Source organism: Bubalus bubalis, chromosome 5 (assembly GCF_019923935.1).
Source record: "Bubalus bubalis isolate 160015118507 breed Murrah chromosome 5, NDDB_SH_1, whole genome shotgun sequence".
Lineage (NCBI taxonomy): Eukaryota > Metazoa > Chordata > Mammalia > Artiodactyla > Bovidae > Bubalus > Bubalus bubalis.
Window position 1 is genome coordinate 10504253 of NC_059161.1, and position 20193 is coordinate 10524445.

The 20193-nt window shown below is 38.1% G+C and overlaps 1 protein-coding gene across 5 annotated transcripts in view; it reads left to right on the top strand.

The window, feature by feature from the left end:
- Window positions 1-20193, top strand: part of RPS6KC1 (ribosomal protein S6 kinase C1) — a 228572-nt gene that overhangs the window by 110054 nt on the left and 98325 nt on the right. For 4 of the 5 annotated variants that reach the window (XM_025285451.3, XM_006054056.4, XM_025285452.3 and 1 more), the window contains 2 exons: window positions 2809-2924; window positions 18040-18132. In XM_025285451.3, coding sequence (XP_025141236.3) covers window positions 2809-2924; window positions 18040-18132 — 209 coding nt within the window. The remainder of the gene's footprint in view (window positions 1-2808; window positions 2925-18039; window positions 18133-20193) is intronic. The other variant, XM_006054058.4, reaches the window with a different exon arrangement.

Here is a 20193-nt window from a genome sequence, read left to right on the forward strand (position 1 = left end):
GTTCAATCCCCGGGTTGGGAAGATTCCCCTGGAGGAGGAAATAGCAACCCACTCCAGTATTCTTGCCTGGGAAATCCTATGGACAGAGGAGCCTGGTGGGCCAAAGTCCATGGGGTCACAAAGAGTTGGACATGATTGAGAGACCGAACAACGACAACCATAAAGGAGAGAAGAGATGGAATTGTAAGGCAAAAGCTGTGAAAGGAAAGCTATTCAATCCAGGCTTTGTTGCAGTTTTTCTTTGGGGTCTGTATTCATTTAGGGTTCTTTGGTTTACATGTGGTACAGTCCACTTCCTTAGGATTGTAGATCCAGCTAAAAGCAGGGGCCCCAGTCACACTAGAGTTTCTTTTTTTGTCTCTCATATTTGTGTCTGTCAAGTTCCTACTTGTCGGTTTTTTTTTTCCCCTTTGACAGAAATGATGGCTGTTGGCAGTCCACTCATCTTATTTCCAGCATCAGTTACACAGAGGATTGGCCCAGTTTGTGTTGGGTCAACTTCTCCCTTCTCCAGCTGTGGCCAGGAGGGTGGGGTTCTGACTGGCTCTGCTGTAACAGGGAGGCTCACCCTTGGCTAACAAGTAGTGATTGGAGGGGCCGAGATCTGAAATAAGGTAGAAGCTTTCTTTCAAACCATGTGAAGGGTTGAATGAACACAAGATGGAATCAAGATTGCCAGGAGAAGTATCAATAATCTCAGATATGCAGATGACACCACCCTTATGGCAGAAAGCAAACAAGAACTAAAGAGCCTCTTGATGAAAGGGAAAGAGGAGAGTGAAGAAGTTGGCTTAAAGCTCAGCATTCAGAAAATGAAGATCATGGCATCTGGTCCCATCACTTCATGGGAAATAGATGGGGAAACAGTGGAAACAGTGACAGACTTTATTTTTCTGGGCTCCAAAATCACTGCAGATGGTGACTGCAGCCATGAAATTAAAAGACACTTACTCCTTGGAAGTAAAGTTATGACTAACCTAGACAGCATATTAAAAAGCAGAGACATTATTTTGCCAACAAAGGTCCCTCTAGTCAAAGCTATGGTTTTCCCAGTAGTCATGTATGGATGTGAGAGTTGGACTATAAAGAAAGCTGAGCGCCAAAGAAATGATGCTTTTGAACTGTGGTGTTGGAGAAGACTCTTGAGAGTCCCTTGGACTGCAAGGAGATCCAACCAGTCCATCCTAAAGGATATCAGTCCTGAATATTCATTGGAAGGACTGATGCTGAAGCTGAAACTCCATTACTTTGGCCACCTGATGCAAAGAACTGACTCATTTGAAAAGACCTTGATACTGGGAAAGATTGAAGGTGGAAGGAGAGAGGGACGACAGAGGTTCAGATGGTTGGATGGCATCACCCACTCAATGGACATGAGTTTGAATAGACTCCAGGAGTTGGTGATGGACAGGGAGGCCTGGTGTGCTGTGGTCCATGGCGTTGCGAAGAGTTGGACACGACTGAGTGACTGAACTGAACTGAACTAAGAGTTGGTAGTGGTTGGCTGGAGATGGAGGGGTCTGAAGGGGAGGAGAAAAGGACATTTCCCAGAAGAAGTAGATGTTATTTCAAGCAGAAAGTCATTTGGGGGAAAATATCTGCTTTATTGTAATTCAGTTCACTTCTAATTCAGCAAACTAGGTGACATTATTGCATAGGATTTGGTTTTGAAAGGAAAACCAAGATCGAAAACTTTAATAATTTATTGCTTCCTTTACTACTGTATCTATTGTAGTACCTTTTATGTATTTTGTCTCCTTTAATCTCTGTAGTCATTTGAGGTATGTATTTCCATTTTAGAGAATGAGGAAGAGGTTCAGAGTTGAAATGGCTTATCATTGGACACACGACTAATGAGAGGCAGGGCCAGAATTCAGATAACCAGGGTTTCTGGGATGTAATCCAGGGTACTTTCCACTGTGTGATACTTATATTTGGGTTAACAGCTTCATTCAGAAGGTGCATAGGGTGAATTATAAAAACAGTACTGTGTATTATGAAGTGCTTTGATAAAAATGAGTCATGCACAGTATTGAATAGTATTTATGAAAGGACCCTTAGACATCGTATAGTACAGTGGTGTCAAACTTTTTGACTTTCAGCCCTAGAATCCTTTCTTCAAATGAAATGTTATAGTGGAGTACATAAAATGGATAAAAGCATCGGATCATCCTGCTCTGGAGAGGAGAGATCCAGGAGTGGACCGCCTCCTCTTTGAGATCCTGAGTTCATTAAAGGCCGCTTTGAATACCCTTCCGTTAGGGAAACTGAGAGCCAGACAGGGTAGTGACCCTATTTCAGTTTCAGATAATTGTATGTTAAAGGAATTGAAGTCACATTCTTGTGTTCAGTTGTAAGGTGGGTGACAATTTGTTATTAATGAATAAACCATGACACTTGGAAATATTAAAGTTGCCCTGAATACTTTTATCTGGTTTGGTGGTACTTTTACAGCATCTCATGTCCATGTCTCAGCTCTTACTAAACATCTCTTCCATTTGGTGCTATTTGTTGAGTTGGACTAGCCTAATCTTTTGTCCACAGAGCTTTTTATATCGCATTCTTTATATATTGATTCCTCTTATACAATATGGGAATTTCAGAATTTAGATAAATGCAATTTATCTGGGTAATATTTAGACCTTGCTGATATTAGTAACTTTGATGTCTGTTCCAATTTTGATCTCTCTCGTCTTTTCAATTAGAAATGTGAACAGGTGGTAAATTGGGTAAAAGGAAGTTAATCTTCAGTTTGCATGAATGAAAGTTTACTTTTCACATGTCCTGACTTTTGTTTTCTCCTTTTAGGAGAGTCAAGCCCCACCCGGCGAGAAGCTGTGAAGAGAAGAACTGCAGAATATCTCATGCGAGCAGAGAGTCTCTCTAGCCTTTGTGCGAAACCTCAGCTTGATGATGTGTCTCAGGTATGTCTTATGTTTCATTGTGCATTTCCTTTTAGCCATTTTTGCTGTTTTTTTTCCCTCTTGATTTTATTTCTAACTAGGATGTTTGAGAATTTTGGTCTTTGGAATTTTATCAGTGATTTTCTTTCCTTTTTTTGTTTTTTAGCAGAAATTTTATTAGAAGAATTTTGATACACTCATTTATTATTTTTTAAAAATACGTTTGAGGTTAAAATATATCCGTGAATGTCTTCAGTTAGAAAAAAGCAAAATATGAGCTTGTTGTGTTGTTCTTAGGCAAATCATAATTGCTCACTCTAGTGTATTCAAACCAAATTAAAACATAGTCTTTGACACTTCAACCTAGCTGTGTATTCAGACATTTATTTAGAATTGTTTTGATGGCATCCTCTTCACCAAAGAAATCAAACCCAGATCAAACTTGGCCATATGTTTGGAAACCATTAAAGACAGATAGGTAAAATGTTGTAGGGGTGTTTAAAATATACAAGAAAGGATTTGGCAGTTTTTCATTCACAGTATTTCTGACACAGAAGACCCATTGTGTTTGTTGATCAGACTCACAAACGTTCAGGCAAAATATCGCTTGGGCAGATATATCACTGAATTTGCTGCTGTTAGAGGAAGCAATGAGACTCCTTGGCAAGCTCTTGACAGGATACCTCTAGTTCAAAATGGCATCTTTATTGAGCCTAATTGATGTATGATACATGATACTTAAAATTCAAAATAAAGCTTTTTTGTTCTGCCAGTGAAAGAGAAGTTTTACATTGGCAGCAGCAATGAAAAGAGATGGAAAATAAGTAAAACCCAAAGAAATAAAGAGAAGCTCTATGAAAATTTATTATTTAGAGGGGAAAAAGAGAAGATAAAAACTATTCTAGGGATATTAGATCACTTAATGAATACATGTAGTGCTGCTTTTATAGAAGCACCTTCAAGATATACCTTTGAAAGAGTTTTGGATGAAAATATACCTGGGATAAATGAAATAGAATGTTACACACAGGCCCTTAGAGTACTGGATAATAGGAATATGGTAATTTCCTATATGAAAAATTTGGCTATACAAGATATAAAAATTTAAGTGACCCATGTTCCACAGTCCCAATTCTACCAATTTCCTGTCCAACCCAGCATGCAAAATGGAAAACGTCCCTATATTCCCACTATTCCTATATTAAAATGAAGGAGCAGCTTACAAGGTTACTTGAGAAAAAAAAGACCAAAGTGATCATAAAGTCACTTATTTGTGTAAAAATGCCATAGAAAAGATGAGATGTCTTCTGTAATAAACAGTAAATTACTGGTTTTACTTTACTTGTATATCCACTGCTGTCTACAATATTTACTCACTGGTTAACCAAACACTTACTGAGCCTGGAAGTGTAAATTTGTGCTGAATTGAGGGACAGTAGGATACATGAGACATTCTTTTTTCCACCATGATCAAAATTACACATATTGAATTCACAAAGCCATGGGAAAATTCAAGAGTTCAGGGTAAAATATTAAGTTTAAGCATAAACTAATACTAATTAGGAAATCTATTTCTTCCTTCTGAAGAGGTGTCTGTAAAATGTTCAGTTCAGTTCAGTCACTCAGTTGTGTCCAACTCTTTGCAACCCCATGGACTGCAGCACGCCAGGCCTCCCTGTCCATCACCAACTCCTGGAGTTCACTCAAACTCATGTCCATTGAGTCAGTGATGCTGTCCAGCCATCTCATCCTCTGTCATCCCCTTCTCCTCCTGCCCCCAATCCCTCCCAGCATCAGAGTCTTTTCAAATGAGTCAGCTCTTCACATCAGGTGGCTAAAGTATTGGAGTTTCAGCTTCAATATCAGTCCTTCCAATGAACACTCAGGACTTATCTCCTTTAGGATGGACTGGTTGGATCTTCTTGTACTCCAAGGGTCTCTCAAGAGTCTTCTCCAACACCACAGTTCAAAAGCATCAATTCTTCGGGGCTCAGCTTTCTTTATAGTTCAACTCGCACATCCATACATGACTGGAAGAACCATAGCCTTGACTAGATGGACCTTTGTTGGCAGAGTAATGTCTCTGCTTTTTAATATGCTGTCTAGGTTAGTCATAACTTTCATAAATTAAAAGCGTCTTTTAATTTCATGGCTGCAGCCACCATCTGCAGTGATTTTGGAGCCCTCCAAAATAAAGTCTGTCACTGTTTCCACTGTTTCCCATCTATTTCCCATGAAGTGATGGGACCAGATGCCATGATTTTAGTTTTCTGAATGTTGAGGTTTAAGCCAATCTTTTCACTCTCCTGTTTCCCTTTCATCAAGAGGCTCTTTAGTTCTTCTTCACTTTCTGCCATAAGGGTGGTGTCATCTGCATATCTGAGGTTATTGATATTTCTCCCAGCAATCTATAAAATGGAATGTAAATCAAATCGTATATCTCTCTCTAATGCAGTGCAAAATTATTTGTACTTAGACGACAACTTCCTGCCTTCTAAGTTAACATCTCTTGGCCAGGAGTTCAGTTTCTCTTCACTCACACTGGTACTGACAATATTGAATCAGTCCCTTTTAAGCAGCTTACTCTGTGAGTGTCAAGAAAACTTTTTTGTTAAACAAAAAGTTCTTAAAAGTGCTTAAAGGAGCTCTGATTGCTCATTTTGGCTTGCACAATGTTAGAAGGTAATTAGCATAGACGTGGGATCCAAAGAAGGAAATGAGTCTAAACAAGGTATATATAACAACTATTCCTCTTTATCAATTTTGTCATTTTGATTGTTCATGATTTTATTTTGCTATTGTTGTTTACTCACTAAGTCATGTCTGAATCTTTTGTGACCCCATGGAGCCTGCTAGTCTGCACTGTCCATAGGATTTCCCAGATAAGAATACTGGAGTGGGTTACCATTTCCTTTTCCATCAATGATTTTCAGACCATGAACTCCTTATTGCCAAATTCAGACTTAAATTGAAGAAAGTAGGGAAAACCACTAGACCATTCAGGTATGACCTAAATCAAATCCCTTATGATTATACAGTGGAAGTGAGAAATAGATTTAAGGGCCTAGATCTGATAGAGTGCCTTATGAACTATGGACTGAGGTTCATGACATTGTACAGGAGACAGGGATCAAGACCATCCCCATGGAAAAGAAATTCAAAAAAGCAAAATGGCTGTCTGGGGAGGCCTTACAAATAGCTGTGAAAAGAAGAGAAGCAAAAAGCAAAGGAGAAAAGGAAAGATATAAACATCTGAATGCAGAGTTCCAAAGAATAGCAAGAAGAGATAAGAAAGCCTTCCTCAGCGATCAATGCAAATAGAGGAAAACAACAGAATGGGAAAGGCTAGAGATCTCTTCAAGAAAATCAGAGATATCAAAGGAACATTTCATGCAAAGATGGGCTCGATAAAGGACAGAAATGGTATGGACCTAACAGAAGCAGAAGATATTAAGAAGAGGTGGCAAGAATACACAGAACTGTACAAAAAAGAGCTTCACGACCCAGATAATCACAATGGTGTGATCACTGACCTAGAGCCAGACATCCTGGAATGTGAAGTCAAGTGGGCCTTAGAAAGCATCACTATGAACAAAGCTAGTGGAGGTGATAGAATTCCAGTTGAGCTATTCCAAATCCTGAAAGATGATGCTGTGAAAGGGCTGCACTCAATATGCCAGCAAATTTGGAAAACTCAGCAGTGGCCACAGGACTGGAAAAGGTCAGTTTTCATTCCAGTCCCAAAGAAAGGCAATGCCAAAGAAGGCTCAAACTACCACACAATTGCACTCATCTCACATGCTAGTAAAGTAATGCTCAAAATTCTCTAAGCCAGGCTTCAGCAATATGTGAACCGTGAATTTCCTGATGTTCAAGCTGGTTTTAGAAAAGGCAGAGGAACCAGAGATCAAATTGCCAACATCCGCTGGATCATGGAAAAATCAAGAGAGTTCCAGAAAAACATGTATTTCTGCTTTATTGACTATGCCAAAGCCTTTGACTGTGTGGATCACAAGAAACTGTGGAAAATTCTGAAAGAGATGGGAATACCAGACCACCTGATCTGCCTCTTGAGAAATTTGTATGCAGCCCAGGAAGCAACAGTTAGAACTGGACATGGAACAACAGACTAGTTCCAAATAGGAAAAGGAGTACGTCAAGGCTGTATATTGTCACCCTGCTTATTTCGCTTATATGCAGAGTACATCATGAGAAACGCTGGACTGGAAGAAGCACAAGCTGGAATCAAGATTGCCGGGAGAAATATGAATAACCTCAGATACCCAGATGACACCACCCTTATGGCAGAAAGTGAAGAAGAACTCAAAAGCCTCTTGATGAAAGTGAAAGTGGAGAGTGAAAAAGTTGGCTTAAAGCTCAATATTCAGAAAACGAAGATCATGGCATCCGGTCCCATCACTTCATGGAAAATAGATGGGGAAAGAGTGGAAACAGTGTCAGACTTTATTTTTGGGGGCTTCAAAATCACTGCAGATGGTGACTGCAGCCATGAAATTAAAATATGCTTACTCCTTGGAAGGAAAGTTATGACCAACCTAGATAGCATATTCAAAAGCAGAGACATTACTTTGCCAACAAAGGTCTGTCTAGTCAAGGCTATGGTTTTTCCTGTGGTCATGTATGGATGTGAGAGTTGGACTGTGAAGAAGGCTGAGCGCCGAAGAATTGATGCTTTTGAACTGTGGTGTTGGAGAAGACTCTTGAGAGTCCTTTGGACTGCAAGGAGGTCCAACCAGTCCATTCTGAAGGAGATCAGCCCTGGGATTTCTTTGGAAGGAATGATGCTAAAGCTGAAACTCCAGTACTTTGGCCACCTGATGCGAAGAGTTGACTCATTGGAAAAGACTGTGATGCTGGGAGGGATTGGGGGCAGGAGGAGAAGGGGACGACAGAGGATGAGATGGCTGGATGGCATCACTGACTCGATGGACGTGAGTCTGAGTGAACTCCGGGAGTTGGTGATGGACAGGGAGGCCTGGCGTGCTACAATTCATGGGGTCGCAAAGAGTCGGACCCGACTGAGCGACTGATCCTATCTGATCTGATTGATGGGAAGAAAAGCATTAAAGCAAATCATCAAAGATGAAATAAAATGAGACTCACCTTCTCCTTCTTTTTCTTGGCCCTTTGGTCTTTGTTCTGTGCTGTGCTTAGTCACTCAGTTGTGTCTGACTCTCTGCGACCCCATGGGCTGTAGCCCGCTAGGCTCCTCTGTCTATGGGGATTCTCCAGGCAGGAATTCCATCCCTAATATCTGTAATATTGTCATGTGTAGAATGACAGTAATTTATACTTTATTTCATTTGAAATTTTAAATTATGATTCTTATAGCATTCACATAGAGTTTTATAGATTCGTGCTAAAACTAATTTAAGCCTAAGTCCTACAAGTGACAGCTAAAGATCACCTGGAATTAGAAAGGCATAATTCTAAAAGGGATATTTAGGTTATTTGGGGCTACCCCTAGTGTCATTAAGAAAGCAGGTGAATGCTTAAAATGTTAGAAACATTGTGGTTTATCGTTATTTTTTTTATGTTATGTTTATCTGGATGTGGCATATTTCTGGAAGAAATTTTCTTTTTTAATTAAACCAAGGTTTTATTTTTATGATGCAATTTAAGAGTTACATCTTCTAGGGTGAAAATGTTTCTTAATTAATCCAAGGTAGGCTTGTCTACGTCTCAGATCTGTCCCTTGAAGCTGTGGAAAATTGGACAAGATACTTAACTCCACCTCTTCGCTTCAGTTTCTACATGTGAATAGTAAGGAGAATAGTAATTCCCTGCTAGGTTGTTGTTAGGATTAAATAGGTTAAAAAAAAAAATCGCTCATGTATGTGGATGCATGCACACACACTCCCATGTAAACAATCAAGCGCCTACCTTGTAAAAAGACTTGCTGAGAAGCCAAGCTTTTAAGACTAGAAGGAAATGGCAACCCACTCCAGTGTTCTTGCTTGGAGAATTCCAGGGACGGGGGAGCCTGGTGGGCTGCCGTCTATGGGGTCGCACAGAGTCGGACATGACTGAAGTGACTTAGCTTAATAAACATTAACCTGTTTTCCATCTCCCCTCATATATTTGCCTTATATACATTTTTGGACATTTATAAATGCTTTTTATACTTTTTAAAATTGTAAAAGGTTTCAGTTTCTAGTTTAGAAACAGACTGTAATCTTGGTGCATCAGACCACTAGAAATTTTTCTGCTGCTTTTCTGAGTCCTTTTCATTTTCTGTATGACCTTTTAAAATGTACAGTTATCAGAACTATACTTCTTAGTGTAAGAATTTCTGTTGTTAAGCAGTTGACCATTCTTTTTAGGACAAACTATATACACTTTTGTTACTTCTTCTAACATAATAAATGTGTTTAAGTAAGTTACTTGCTGAGCTATTTTCAGATTGTTAATGGTTATAACTCTGTTCTGTTTGCTAATCTTTTCCTGTTTTCTGTTATTGTTGTTTCAATTATATTATTTCTTTACTATTGAATTAGTCTTTCTAATTTTAAAATTAAAAAGCATTTTTAATGAAGTATATTTGACTCAACGATATTATATTAGTTTTAGGTGTACAGCATAGTGATTCAATATATTTATATATTGCAAAACATGCATCATAGTAAGTCTAGTTATCATCTATTACCATATAAAGTTATTACAGTACTATTAACAGTATTCCTTGTGCTGACTTATTTATTTTTAACTGAAAGTTTTTACCTCTTAATCTCCCTTACCTATTTCACTCAACTCTCCCCACCTCCCCTCTGGCAACCACCAGTTTGCATCTGTGTCTGTTTCTATTTTGTTATGTTTATACATTTGTTTTTTAGATTCTGTATATAAGTGAAATCATATGCTGTTTGTCTTTCCTGTCTGATTTAGTGTACTTAGCCTAATATCCTCTAAGTCCATACATGTTGCAAATGACAGGGTTGCATTTAAACATTTTTAAGTGGACTGTTTATCTGAAGGTTGCTTTGAATTCAGTTCTTATTTTCTGTGGAGTTGGCATCTGGCCCTACGTGCAGTCCAGTGTGTATATTCTCCATCTATTTTGGGGGGACATTGATAAACATATTAAATAGGATGGGCCTCTACGAACTTAATTTTTTTTTTTTTTAACTAAATCCATCTTGTATATAAATACAGTGGATCTTGAACAGCATGGGCTTGGACGGTGCGGGTCTACTTACATGTGAATTTTTTTTAGCAGTAGTACTGCAGGATCTGTTGTTCAGTTGCTGAGTTGTGTCTGACTCTTTGTGACCCCATGGAGTGTAGCTCACCAGGCTCTTCCATCCTCCACTGTGTCCTAGAGTTTGCTCAGATTCGTGTCCATTGAACTGGTGATGCCATCCAACCATCTCATCCTCTGCCGTCCTCTTCAATCTTTCCCAGCATCAGAGTCTTTTCCAGCGCGTCATCACTTCGCATCAGGTGGCAAAGTGTTGGAGCTTCAGCATCAGTCCTTCCAATGACTATTCAGGGTTGATTCCTTTTAGGATAGACTGCAGTCTAAGGGTCTCTCAAGAGTCTTCTCCAGCACCACTATTTGAAAGCATGAATTCTCTGGTGCTAAGCCTTCTTTATGGTCCAATTCTCATATCCATACATGACTACAGGAAAAAACATAGCTTTGACTGTATGGACCTTTGTCGGCAAAGTGATGTCTTTGCTTTTTAATATGCTCTCTAGATTGGTCGTAGCTTTTCTTCCAAGGAACAAGCGTCTCTTAATTTTGTGGCTGCAGTCACCGTCCACAGTGATTTTAGAGCCCAAGAAAATAAAATCTGTCACTGTGTTTCCATTTTATTCCCCAGCTATTTGCCACGATGTGATGGGGCTGAATGCTGTGATCTTAGTTTTTTAATGTTGAGTTTCAAGCCAGCTTTTTCACTCTCCTCTTTGACTTTCATCAAGAGGCTCGTTAATTCCTCTTCATTTTCTGTCATTAGAGTGGTATCATCTTCATATCTGAGGTTGTTGGTATTTCTCCCAGCAATCTTGATTCCAGCTTGTGAGTCATCCAGCCTGGCATTTCTACTCATCCTTACTCATTCAAGCTCCCTATTTATACATTCTCTGTTACAGTTCCCCATAATCACTTTTATAAGGGAATAACATATTAAGCAAATAAATATATAAAGCCTGCCATGTAACTTTTGACTTTGAGAAAGGAACCATGATGTGTATCAGTCAGAATTTTCTTTCAGGCATAGCTTTAAATGAAAATAAATCAAAAGAGATTTAGTATAGGGAAGCTGATTGTGTTAGATTATATAAATTCACTAGCATCTAAGACTCTGTGTGTATACAGTATCAAACTAGGTGTACATTGGAGTTGCATCCACACAGTCTCTGTTCTTGCACACCCTAAAGCAGGGTTCCCAGTCTCTGGATCTAATGCATGATGATCTGAGATGGAGTTAATGTAATAATACGAGAAATAAAGTGCACAATGAATGTAGTGTGCGTGAATCGTCCCCAGACCGTCCCCCTTCCAACCCGGCCGATGGAAAAATTGTCTTCCACAAAGGCAGTCCCTGGTGCCAGAAAGGTTTGGGACCACTGCCCTAAAGCATAATTGAGGAGCCAGTATATGTGCATAATTGAGGTAACAAACGTTAGAATTGTAAGAGCCGTGTAGAATAATAAAAACTTGTATCGGCAGGGGTTAAAACGGGGTACCTAGTGAATTAGATTTGATATGTTAGGATTTTTTTCCTCAATTCTTAGGCAATTAAGAGCAAGGTGTTTTTCTTTTAGAGTAAGCATTTACTTTTTATTTTCACTTTTGTAATTCTACTGTATTAATGTGTGTGTGTGTGTGTGCGCGCACGCACACGAGTGCACGCACACACACATACCTGTGGCTCAGTCGTGTCTGAAACTCTTTGTGACCCCCATGGACCTCTAGGTTCCTCCATTCACAGAATTTTCCAGGCAACAATACTGAAATGGGTTACAATTTCCTTCCCCAGGGGAATCTTCTGAATCCAGGGATTGAACCCACATCTCCTATGTCTCCTTCATTGGCAGGCAGGTTCTATCATTGTGCCACCTGGGAAGCCCTTACTCTATTAAACCTGGCCTTTATTTAGGTTAGAGACATGCTTGATTATTTCTTGTCTGAAATTTAATGTAAATGTCTTTTGGAGGTTCTTAATTAGCTTGATGAATTTATTTCTCTTCTTTAACCATATTTGGACTATAGTGTCAACCAATACAACAAGTGAATTGATTTAAATGATTTTTGGCAAGTCTTTAATTCTCTGCAGAGCAGATATTTTTCTTTTTGAACACACAAACATTTGTTTCTAGCCTGGTTATTAAGAAAATAAAAGAATCTTCCTTTTCAGTTTTGAATTTTTTTGTTGATCACTGTTTTTCCTTTGGGGCAGTCTAGGTCATGACTTACTTTACTTAGTTTACTTACTGAGTTTTCTGTGATGGTTCAAGCTTTTGCTTTATTGAATTTATTTGAGACTCTCATGCAGTAAATAAAAAAGTTCCAAATTTTTCCAGTTGTTGTTGATAATATCTTTTTCAAAAAGAGGACAGAAAGGAACAAAAGCACTATCCTACTCTTTCTTTTCTTCATTACTAAAAAGCTCCGAGGAAATTTAAAGACCAAATCTCAAAAAAAAAAAAAAAAAAAAGAAATGAGCTTTGCGTAAACTAAAGATACAGTGGCTCAGATGATAAAGAATTCACCTGCAGTTTATGAGACCTGGGTTCGGTCCCTCAGTTAGGAAGATCCCCTGGAGAAGGAAGTGGCAAACCACTCTAGTATTCTTGTCCTGAGAATTGCATGGATAGAGGAACCTGGTGGGCTACAGTCCATGGAGTTGCAAAGAGTTGGATACGACTGAACGACTAAAGCTTTCACTTAAAGTTGCAGTTTTAACTAAAGGAGATGGATTTCTTTTTCCTTTTTTTGAACTGTAGATGACTTTGAATGATTTAAGAGTTACTAGTTTTAGAGGAGATTTCTCTGTAAAAGACATGGAATAGCTCATTTGCTATTTTTAGCTCTAGGAATTTAAAACTCAAGATCAATGAAATTTAGAAAAAGTAAATGGTCTAAATTTAGGACATAAAAGATTGTGTAGTTTCTAAAGTATGAATGTAGTTTTTACTTGCAGTTACAAGGTATGAATGGAAACCCAGTGGGCCTTCTGTACACGTGGGCCCCACATTTGTGGATCAAACCAACTACACACTGAAAATAGTTGGGGAGACAAAATGCTAGAAAGTTCTAAAAAACAGCTTGAATTTGCTGGGTGCCAGCAACTACTGACGTAACGTTTGAATTGTGTTAGGTGTTATAAGTAGTTAGAGATGATTTAAAATATATGGGTGGATGTGTGTAGGTTATATAAGTACTACACCATTTTATATAAGGGACTTGAGCATCTGTGCATTTTAGTATTCATGGGGATCCTCGAATCAGTCTCCTGTGTATTGGTTCCAGGGACAGTTGTGTGTAGAATGTATGCATTTCCTGAGTATTTCATAGATTCTGAGTAGAGTTGCTATAATATTGAAAGTATTTCACTGTTGTGCATTTTGTTTACTAGTATCACTGGTATGTCTCAATTCTTCTTCAGCAAATACTTTAGAATGAGTGTCGTGTCACCCTTAATGAGACATGGGCAAAGCAAAGATGGCAGTCAGGTGCACTCCAGATCAGTAATAGGACTGCAGTTAGGAGTCATGCTTGAAATGTGACCTAAGAGAGACTTGTTTAGGAGGTTGAGTATTGGGGGTTAATAGGTTGCCAGGGAAAGTCTCGGCAAAGCCAAAGATCTACAGATGAAGCCAAGTTCAGAAACTAGTGCAGTTAGCTGTCATGGTTCAGAGTGTGGATTCTTGATATGTTCCTGGTAGAACTTTCCTTCTGCCTTTGACTGCTTGTTCCCGCCCAGATAATGCTGACTTAACTCTCAGGTTATTTAAGGACAAGTAGCTAACCCTGTTCCACATACAGTTGGTGGACCAGCAGCTCAGCATCACCTGGTAGCTTCTTGGAAATGCAGATTCGTGGGCTCTGCCACGAACTGACTGGATCTGGATGTCCACTTTCACCAAGTCCTCAGGTGATGTGCATGCATGTTAAAAGTTTGAAAAGTACCTCACTAACAGATAGTTAAGAATTGAGCTAGATCTCATTGAGAAAAGGGAATAATATCAAGTAAAAACACTCTGGGCTGGATAAGTAACAACTTAAAAAGAACCCAAATGAAAACAAAGGCAAGCTTCACTTTAGCCATGTAGACAGTGTCAGACAGTGATAGTAAATAGGTCTCACTAGTGCTGGTAACTCTGGTCCACTGGTGGTGGCCGCCAAGAGCCCTGCATTGCAAGACAGAGTGTGGACTGACAGAGTCTCCCATGGGCTGGAGCAGTGGAGTGATACATACCTGCCATCTTTGCTTCTGAAAGTTGGTGGATTATCACATATTCTTGTGTTTCCCCCCTGCTTCCACACCTCCTGTATTTAGTTTTGAACTTTTTGTTTCTCTAGCCATCTTCTGATATTGTAGCCGATACAAAGAAGTAAAATTTTTATTTTCTTCCTTAAGGAAATGAGCCATGTTGCCTAGAAATATTTCCATTTACCGTGCCCCAACAGTATCTGCTGAAGTTCCTTTAAACAGTGTTATGTAATTATATAAATAAGATCTAATCCCCTCTTATCTATTATTTACTTTTGTCATCTTAGCCAGATTGCTAAACCTTGCTGCTTTTCAGTTTTCTCATCTGAAAAAAAAAAAAAAAAAAAAGTGTTGGACTTGATCTCTGCCTCTTCTGTTCTTAAAATTCTGTGGATTTATGTTTCCTTTTGCCATCTAAAAAAAGGAATAGATCTATAGGGATTCTGCCCAATTTAAACACTGCATATCAGAAATACAGGATTTTTTATTGATGATTTTATTTCATGATCTTTCTTTGTTCGTTTCTCTGATCTTAGACTTTTATAGATGGTTAAAGTAGAAAGAGAACTTGAATGATCACTTTGCCTTTGGTCTTTCCCCATTACAATTTCACCATTCCTGTCTTTGCAAAAGTAACCTTACTAAATACTGTTTCGTTGAGTTGCTTCTCATACAAAAACTTGTTTTCTAGATTCTGGAGAACATAGTCCAGACTTTTCTTCTTGGCATTCAAGGCCTGTTAAAGGCAGTAAGACCAACCAACCTTAAATGTGTAATTTTATTTTCCTCTGTTCTACAATTTCAACATTTTCCCCCCTACCAAGCCAGTTTTTTCCCCCAATCCTATGTATAATATCCTTTCCTAACCTAATTTCTACATAACATTTAAAATCCCCTTTGATTTTACTTCTTTCTGAGACCACAGTTTATCGTACATTGACTAGTGACTTATCTCTATTTTTAAAAAATGTTTTACTGTTATTTAACTTTTCATGTGTTTAGCTTATCTCTTCAAGTAAATTGTAAATGTCTTGAAACTAGGGACTGTGTCTTTTGATGATTTTTATCCCTTTAAATTATCATGCACATAGTGGGCATGGTCATTTATTGAAAGACACAGTAGAGAGCTTGTGGTTTTCTGTCTGCTGTTGATAAAGTGAACTGATAACTTTCCTTGGAAACTGAAAGATCCTATGACATCAGTGAATAAGAGGGATAAGTAGGAGATAGGGATGTTGGACATGTTTGGCCATATTATTCTTTTTCCTCTTATAACGTTTTCTAGCCATTCCTTTTACAAAAATCACAAGCGGTTCTTACGCTTCCTTGATAATAGAGTAGGGAGAGCTGAATTTTTAATCATCAGAATGTGTTGTGTAGCAGAAGGACTGCAAGCAATCATGTAAGGAGTTGGGATCTAGTCTGGGATCTTTCACTGCTCTTTCTGACTGTAAATTCCCAACCATTCTGAACTTCCTTTTATTTATCTGTAAAATGGGATTATAATGATAACTTCTTGTAAGTACTATACTCAGACCAGGGTGAGATATGAGGATGAAATAATATAACATAGATTAAGAGAGAAGAGTCTGTATTTCTGTTTCATTTCTATTAAAATGCCCTGCTAAGTGTTTTTCTAGCCTTAAAAATTCCCCCTTGGATTTTAAGCTTTAGGGAGACAGAGATGTATCTGTGTTTTATGTCATCTAGCTCAGCACTTAATATAAGTGAGATATTAAAAATATAATTTTTTGGAAACATATCCTAGAAGTAGAAATGAATAATGCTAAAGCTGAAACTCCAGTACTTTGGCCACCTATCTCATGTGAAGAGTTGACTCATTGGAAAAGACTCTGATGCTGGGAGGGATTGGGGGCAGGAGGAGAAGGGGACGACAGAGGATGAGATGGCTGGATGGCATCACCGACTCGATGGACGTGAGTCTGAGTGAACTCCGGGAGTTGGTAATAGACAGGGAGGCCTGGCGTGCTGCAATTCATGGGGTCGCAGAGAGTCGGACACGACTGAGCAACTGAACTGAACTGAACTGAACTGAAAAGATTGTTATTACCCTGTTGAGTTGCCATTATCACCAACATTCTCAAGTTTCTTTAAAAAGTCGAGTTATCTTTTTTAAAATATCACCTCTTTAGGCGTATTGTAGTTAGTGTTTGCTTGCTAAACCTAAGAGCAAACAAAAAAAATTTTGAAAGCTAATTGCACAGTGATAGTTTTTGTGGCTATTGAAATGAAATGAAATGAAATCTCTCAGTCGTGTCCGACTCTTTACGACCCGATGGACTGTGGCCTACGAGGTTCCTCCATCCATGAAGTTTTCTAGGCAAGAATACTGGAGTGGGTTGCCATTTCCTTCGTAGCTGTTAAAGACACCTAATTAGTCTATGGGACCTCCCTCAGTTGTCACTCTCCTCTCTTCCTCCTTCCTTTCTTTTCTGCTCTTCCTCTTTGCTTCCAACCAGCATGCTAGGCGCTGTGAATATACAGGTGAATAAGGCCTACTTCCTGTTCCCAAGGATCTTCTTTTCTGGTGATGTTGGGCTGCACTAGGACTTGAGGTATCAAAAGGGCAGCTCAGTAACTCCAGTAATCATAACGTTTGGTTAGCCAGGTGACTTATCAGTAGCTACTCAGTGGGGCGATAAATGTTTCCTCTGTATTCTAACAGATTGTTGACAGCAGAAGGGTCTGTTTTGAAGATATAATAAGGCTTGGTGTGTCCTGTCATCGCATCACCATTTTAATATAAAGGTTAATAAAGGATTGCTTTCTGATTGTAAATGCCAATGGAAAGGTCTTTGGAATTTATCTAGCCTAATGTTTTATATGACTGGTAGTGAAAAACTAAGACCAGTGGATGGGAAGTTAGGATTATTCTTTTATTGTAAGTGGTACTGAAATATCCCTTCTGTATTCATTGATCTTTTTTGCACTTTTTATTATGGTGGACAGATGAAGTTTTCCACATCACAGGTGTTCAAATATTTAAAAGACATTTTCTTCTGTAAATCATCTCTTTTCTAGGCTTAACCAATCTCAGTTCTAATAATTATTGGTTATGGGATAGAGTTTCTTAATTCTTCACCATTATTAGCAATTCTGGTTGACCTTAAATTTGCCAGTCTCTCTTAACATACATAGTATATATTTAAAAAGTAGCATTAAAGAACTGTAGTTTTATGATGAGAGAAAATGACTTATGTTCCCTCTCTCCCCGAGTTTATCTATTGTTTTTTAGTCTTTTTCTTCTAAATTACTCTTGAGCCTTCTGGGGCAAATATAAGGCTGTGATTGATTGTTGGTTCAGTTATCCATTTGTTACAAAGTTTCATTATAGCTGTACAGTTCTGAATTGAATTGTTGCTCTGGAAACTGTATCAGCTCATTAATTTTTCTTTTTAAATTCTTGTTTCCAGTGTTATCATGATTTATTTACTTGCAACTTTTTTCTTGCTTTTTCTTTTTGATTTCCTTCATTTTTGATTTTATTATTTTTTTTACTTTATATTACAGACAAACAGAAACTTCCTCGTTTCATCTTTCCATTCTCTGATTTATGATAAATTTAGTTCCTTTGGCCTGGCATTTGCTTCAGCAGGCAGTCTTCCTTCAAGTACCTCCCTGATTGATGTGTAATCTTTGATATCTTCCATTAGCCTCCAGGATCACTAAGTTCAAGGCCCCCTTGGAACCTAAGGAGCCCTGCCGAGGAGCTGAAGGCCTTCAGAGTCCTTGGGGTGATTGACAAGGTAATTCTTCAGTGTCTCTTCAAGAGTTCAGTAATAAATCGACTGCATGCTGACATTATGTCTTTGAAGCTTTGGATCTTAAGGATATGAAACAAAAGGAGAAAATGACTCAAATGCATCTGCACTTTAAAATAACAAAAGCAGAAAAGAAAAAGCTTTTATCTAAGCAATTCGTGTAAGGTCATGCAAAATATGTTATGTTAAAGGAGAAGGTACTTATTTGTTGGCATTCAGTCTAGTAAAGAGTTTGATTTTATAAACCTGTTATAGCAGTAAAGATACTGTGTGTTAGTTACAAAAATTAGAGACTCAGTAGTTGTTCAGCATTAACTGGTATAGTCAGTCTAGTGGTCAAAAAGAATGGTGCTCTCCTAATAAATACTGTTTCTTGAGTACCTCCTATGTATCAGACCATGTATTAGGCATTTTATGTAATATAAACAACATAATGCAATGTTTTATGTATGTTTACAGTATAAACAGCATAATCCTTTTTCAGCCCTGTTATTTGCTTCTTGGTGGAAAAGTGATGTTTAGAACAGTTTAAATAACTTGCCCCCAAAGTCACATAGAACTATTTGAGGTAGTACTGGAATTCAAACCAGGATCATTGTAACACCAAGAGCTGTGTTTTTTTCCCTAAAAAATCCCCTTTTACACACTCATATTTTTATATTTGAAATCCAAGTACTGCGATAGCATCAGATATCTCAGATATGCCAAACAACAGTGCTGGGGCGTCAGAAAGTTTTTGAGTAATTGTAAAATCATACCCAGTAAGCCAGTTTTAAATATTTTTGGTCAACCACCACTATTTTAATACCTTTCAAAGTGAAAGAAAATGCCTTAATGTTAGATATAAATTAATTTAATCTTTTTAATGTCAGTCAATCCTTTATGAAGCACCTTAGTGTTTGTTTATAACTTCACATTCATTCACTGCTTCTTGTGTTCTAAAGTATGTGTGTGATTCTAAGCTAAAATTGAATAATGTGGAATATATTTCAGGTAATTGGAATAGTAACTAAGAGTTTGAGGTATTTCAAAAGGAATATTAGGTTAGATATTACATGAAGATGTTATGGTCTTTTAAAATTCTTATCAGCATCAGTTTGTCTCAGAGAAATTTATTTGACTGAATTTTGAAGTTAAAGAATTCTAAGCAATAGAACTTTTGATCCTGAAATATTTTCTTAACCATATTTTTTTCTAGCCTTCCCAGATTAGAGAAAATTCTGTTTGAGAATTCAGAGAAGTAAAATAGCTGTTAAATATTTCTTGGATTAATTAAAAGTTCTTGGATTTCTGTGCAGGCAAATATACTTTTTTGAGGTACCATGTCTGCTCCCTGTCTTAGATCTGTTTATTTTGACAAATATGACCTTTCATTGCTCGACTCTAACCATGAGCAGGTCACCTTTAAGTCCTGGTAATAGCAATGAGTCTCACATGTTTATCCAAATAAGGGTGTTGACAGTGGAGGAATCCCTAAGTTCTATGCTGAGAACGATAATTCACTATTATCTTTGTTCTCTTAACTGGGGGAGTATGTTGGTGTTTAACTTTTCCAAGTAGAAATAAAGAAATCTGTACTTTGGAATTAATAAACTTTGCAAATAATCTTTAAAAATTTGTAATAGTCTCTATTGTAAAAACATGGATAGATTTTTAAAAACTTTGAAATTTTTTAAGATTAATTCTCCATTGTAATGAAGGGTACCTAATATTTGGGTTTTAGAAACTTAAAAGTTTGGGAAAGAAGTGTTGTGTCAATTCTAGAAAATACACTGGATACATTAATCTCACCTGTTGTTTAGTTGCTAAGATGTGTCCAACTCTTCTGCAGCCCCATGGACTGTAGCCCACTAGGCTCCTCGTGCATGGGATTTCCCAGGCAAGAATACTGGAGTGGGTTACCATTTCCTCCTCCAGGGGCTCTTCCTGACCCAGAGCTCGAACCCGTGTCTTCTGCATTGGCAGGTGGATTTTTTACCACTGAGCCACCAGGGAAGCCCCAGTCTCACCTGTATTGAACATAGATTCTCTAATTCTGTTTAATTA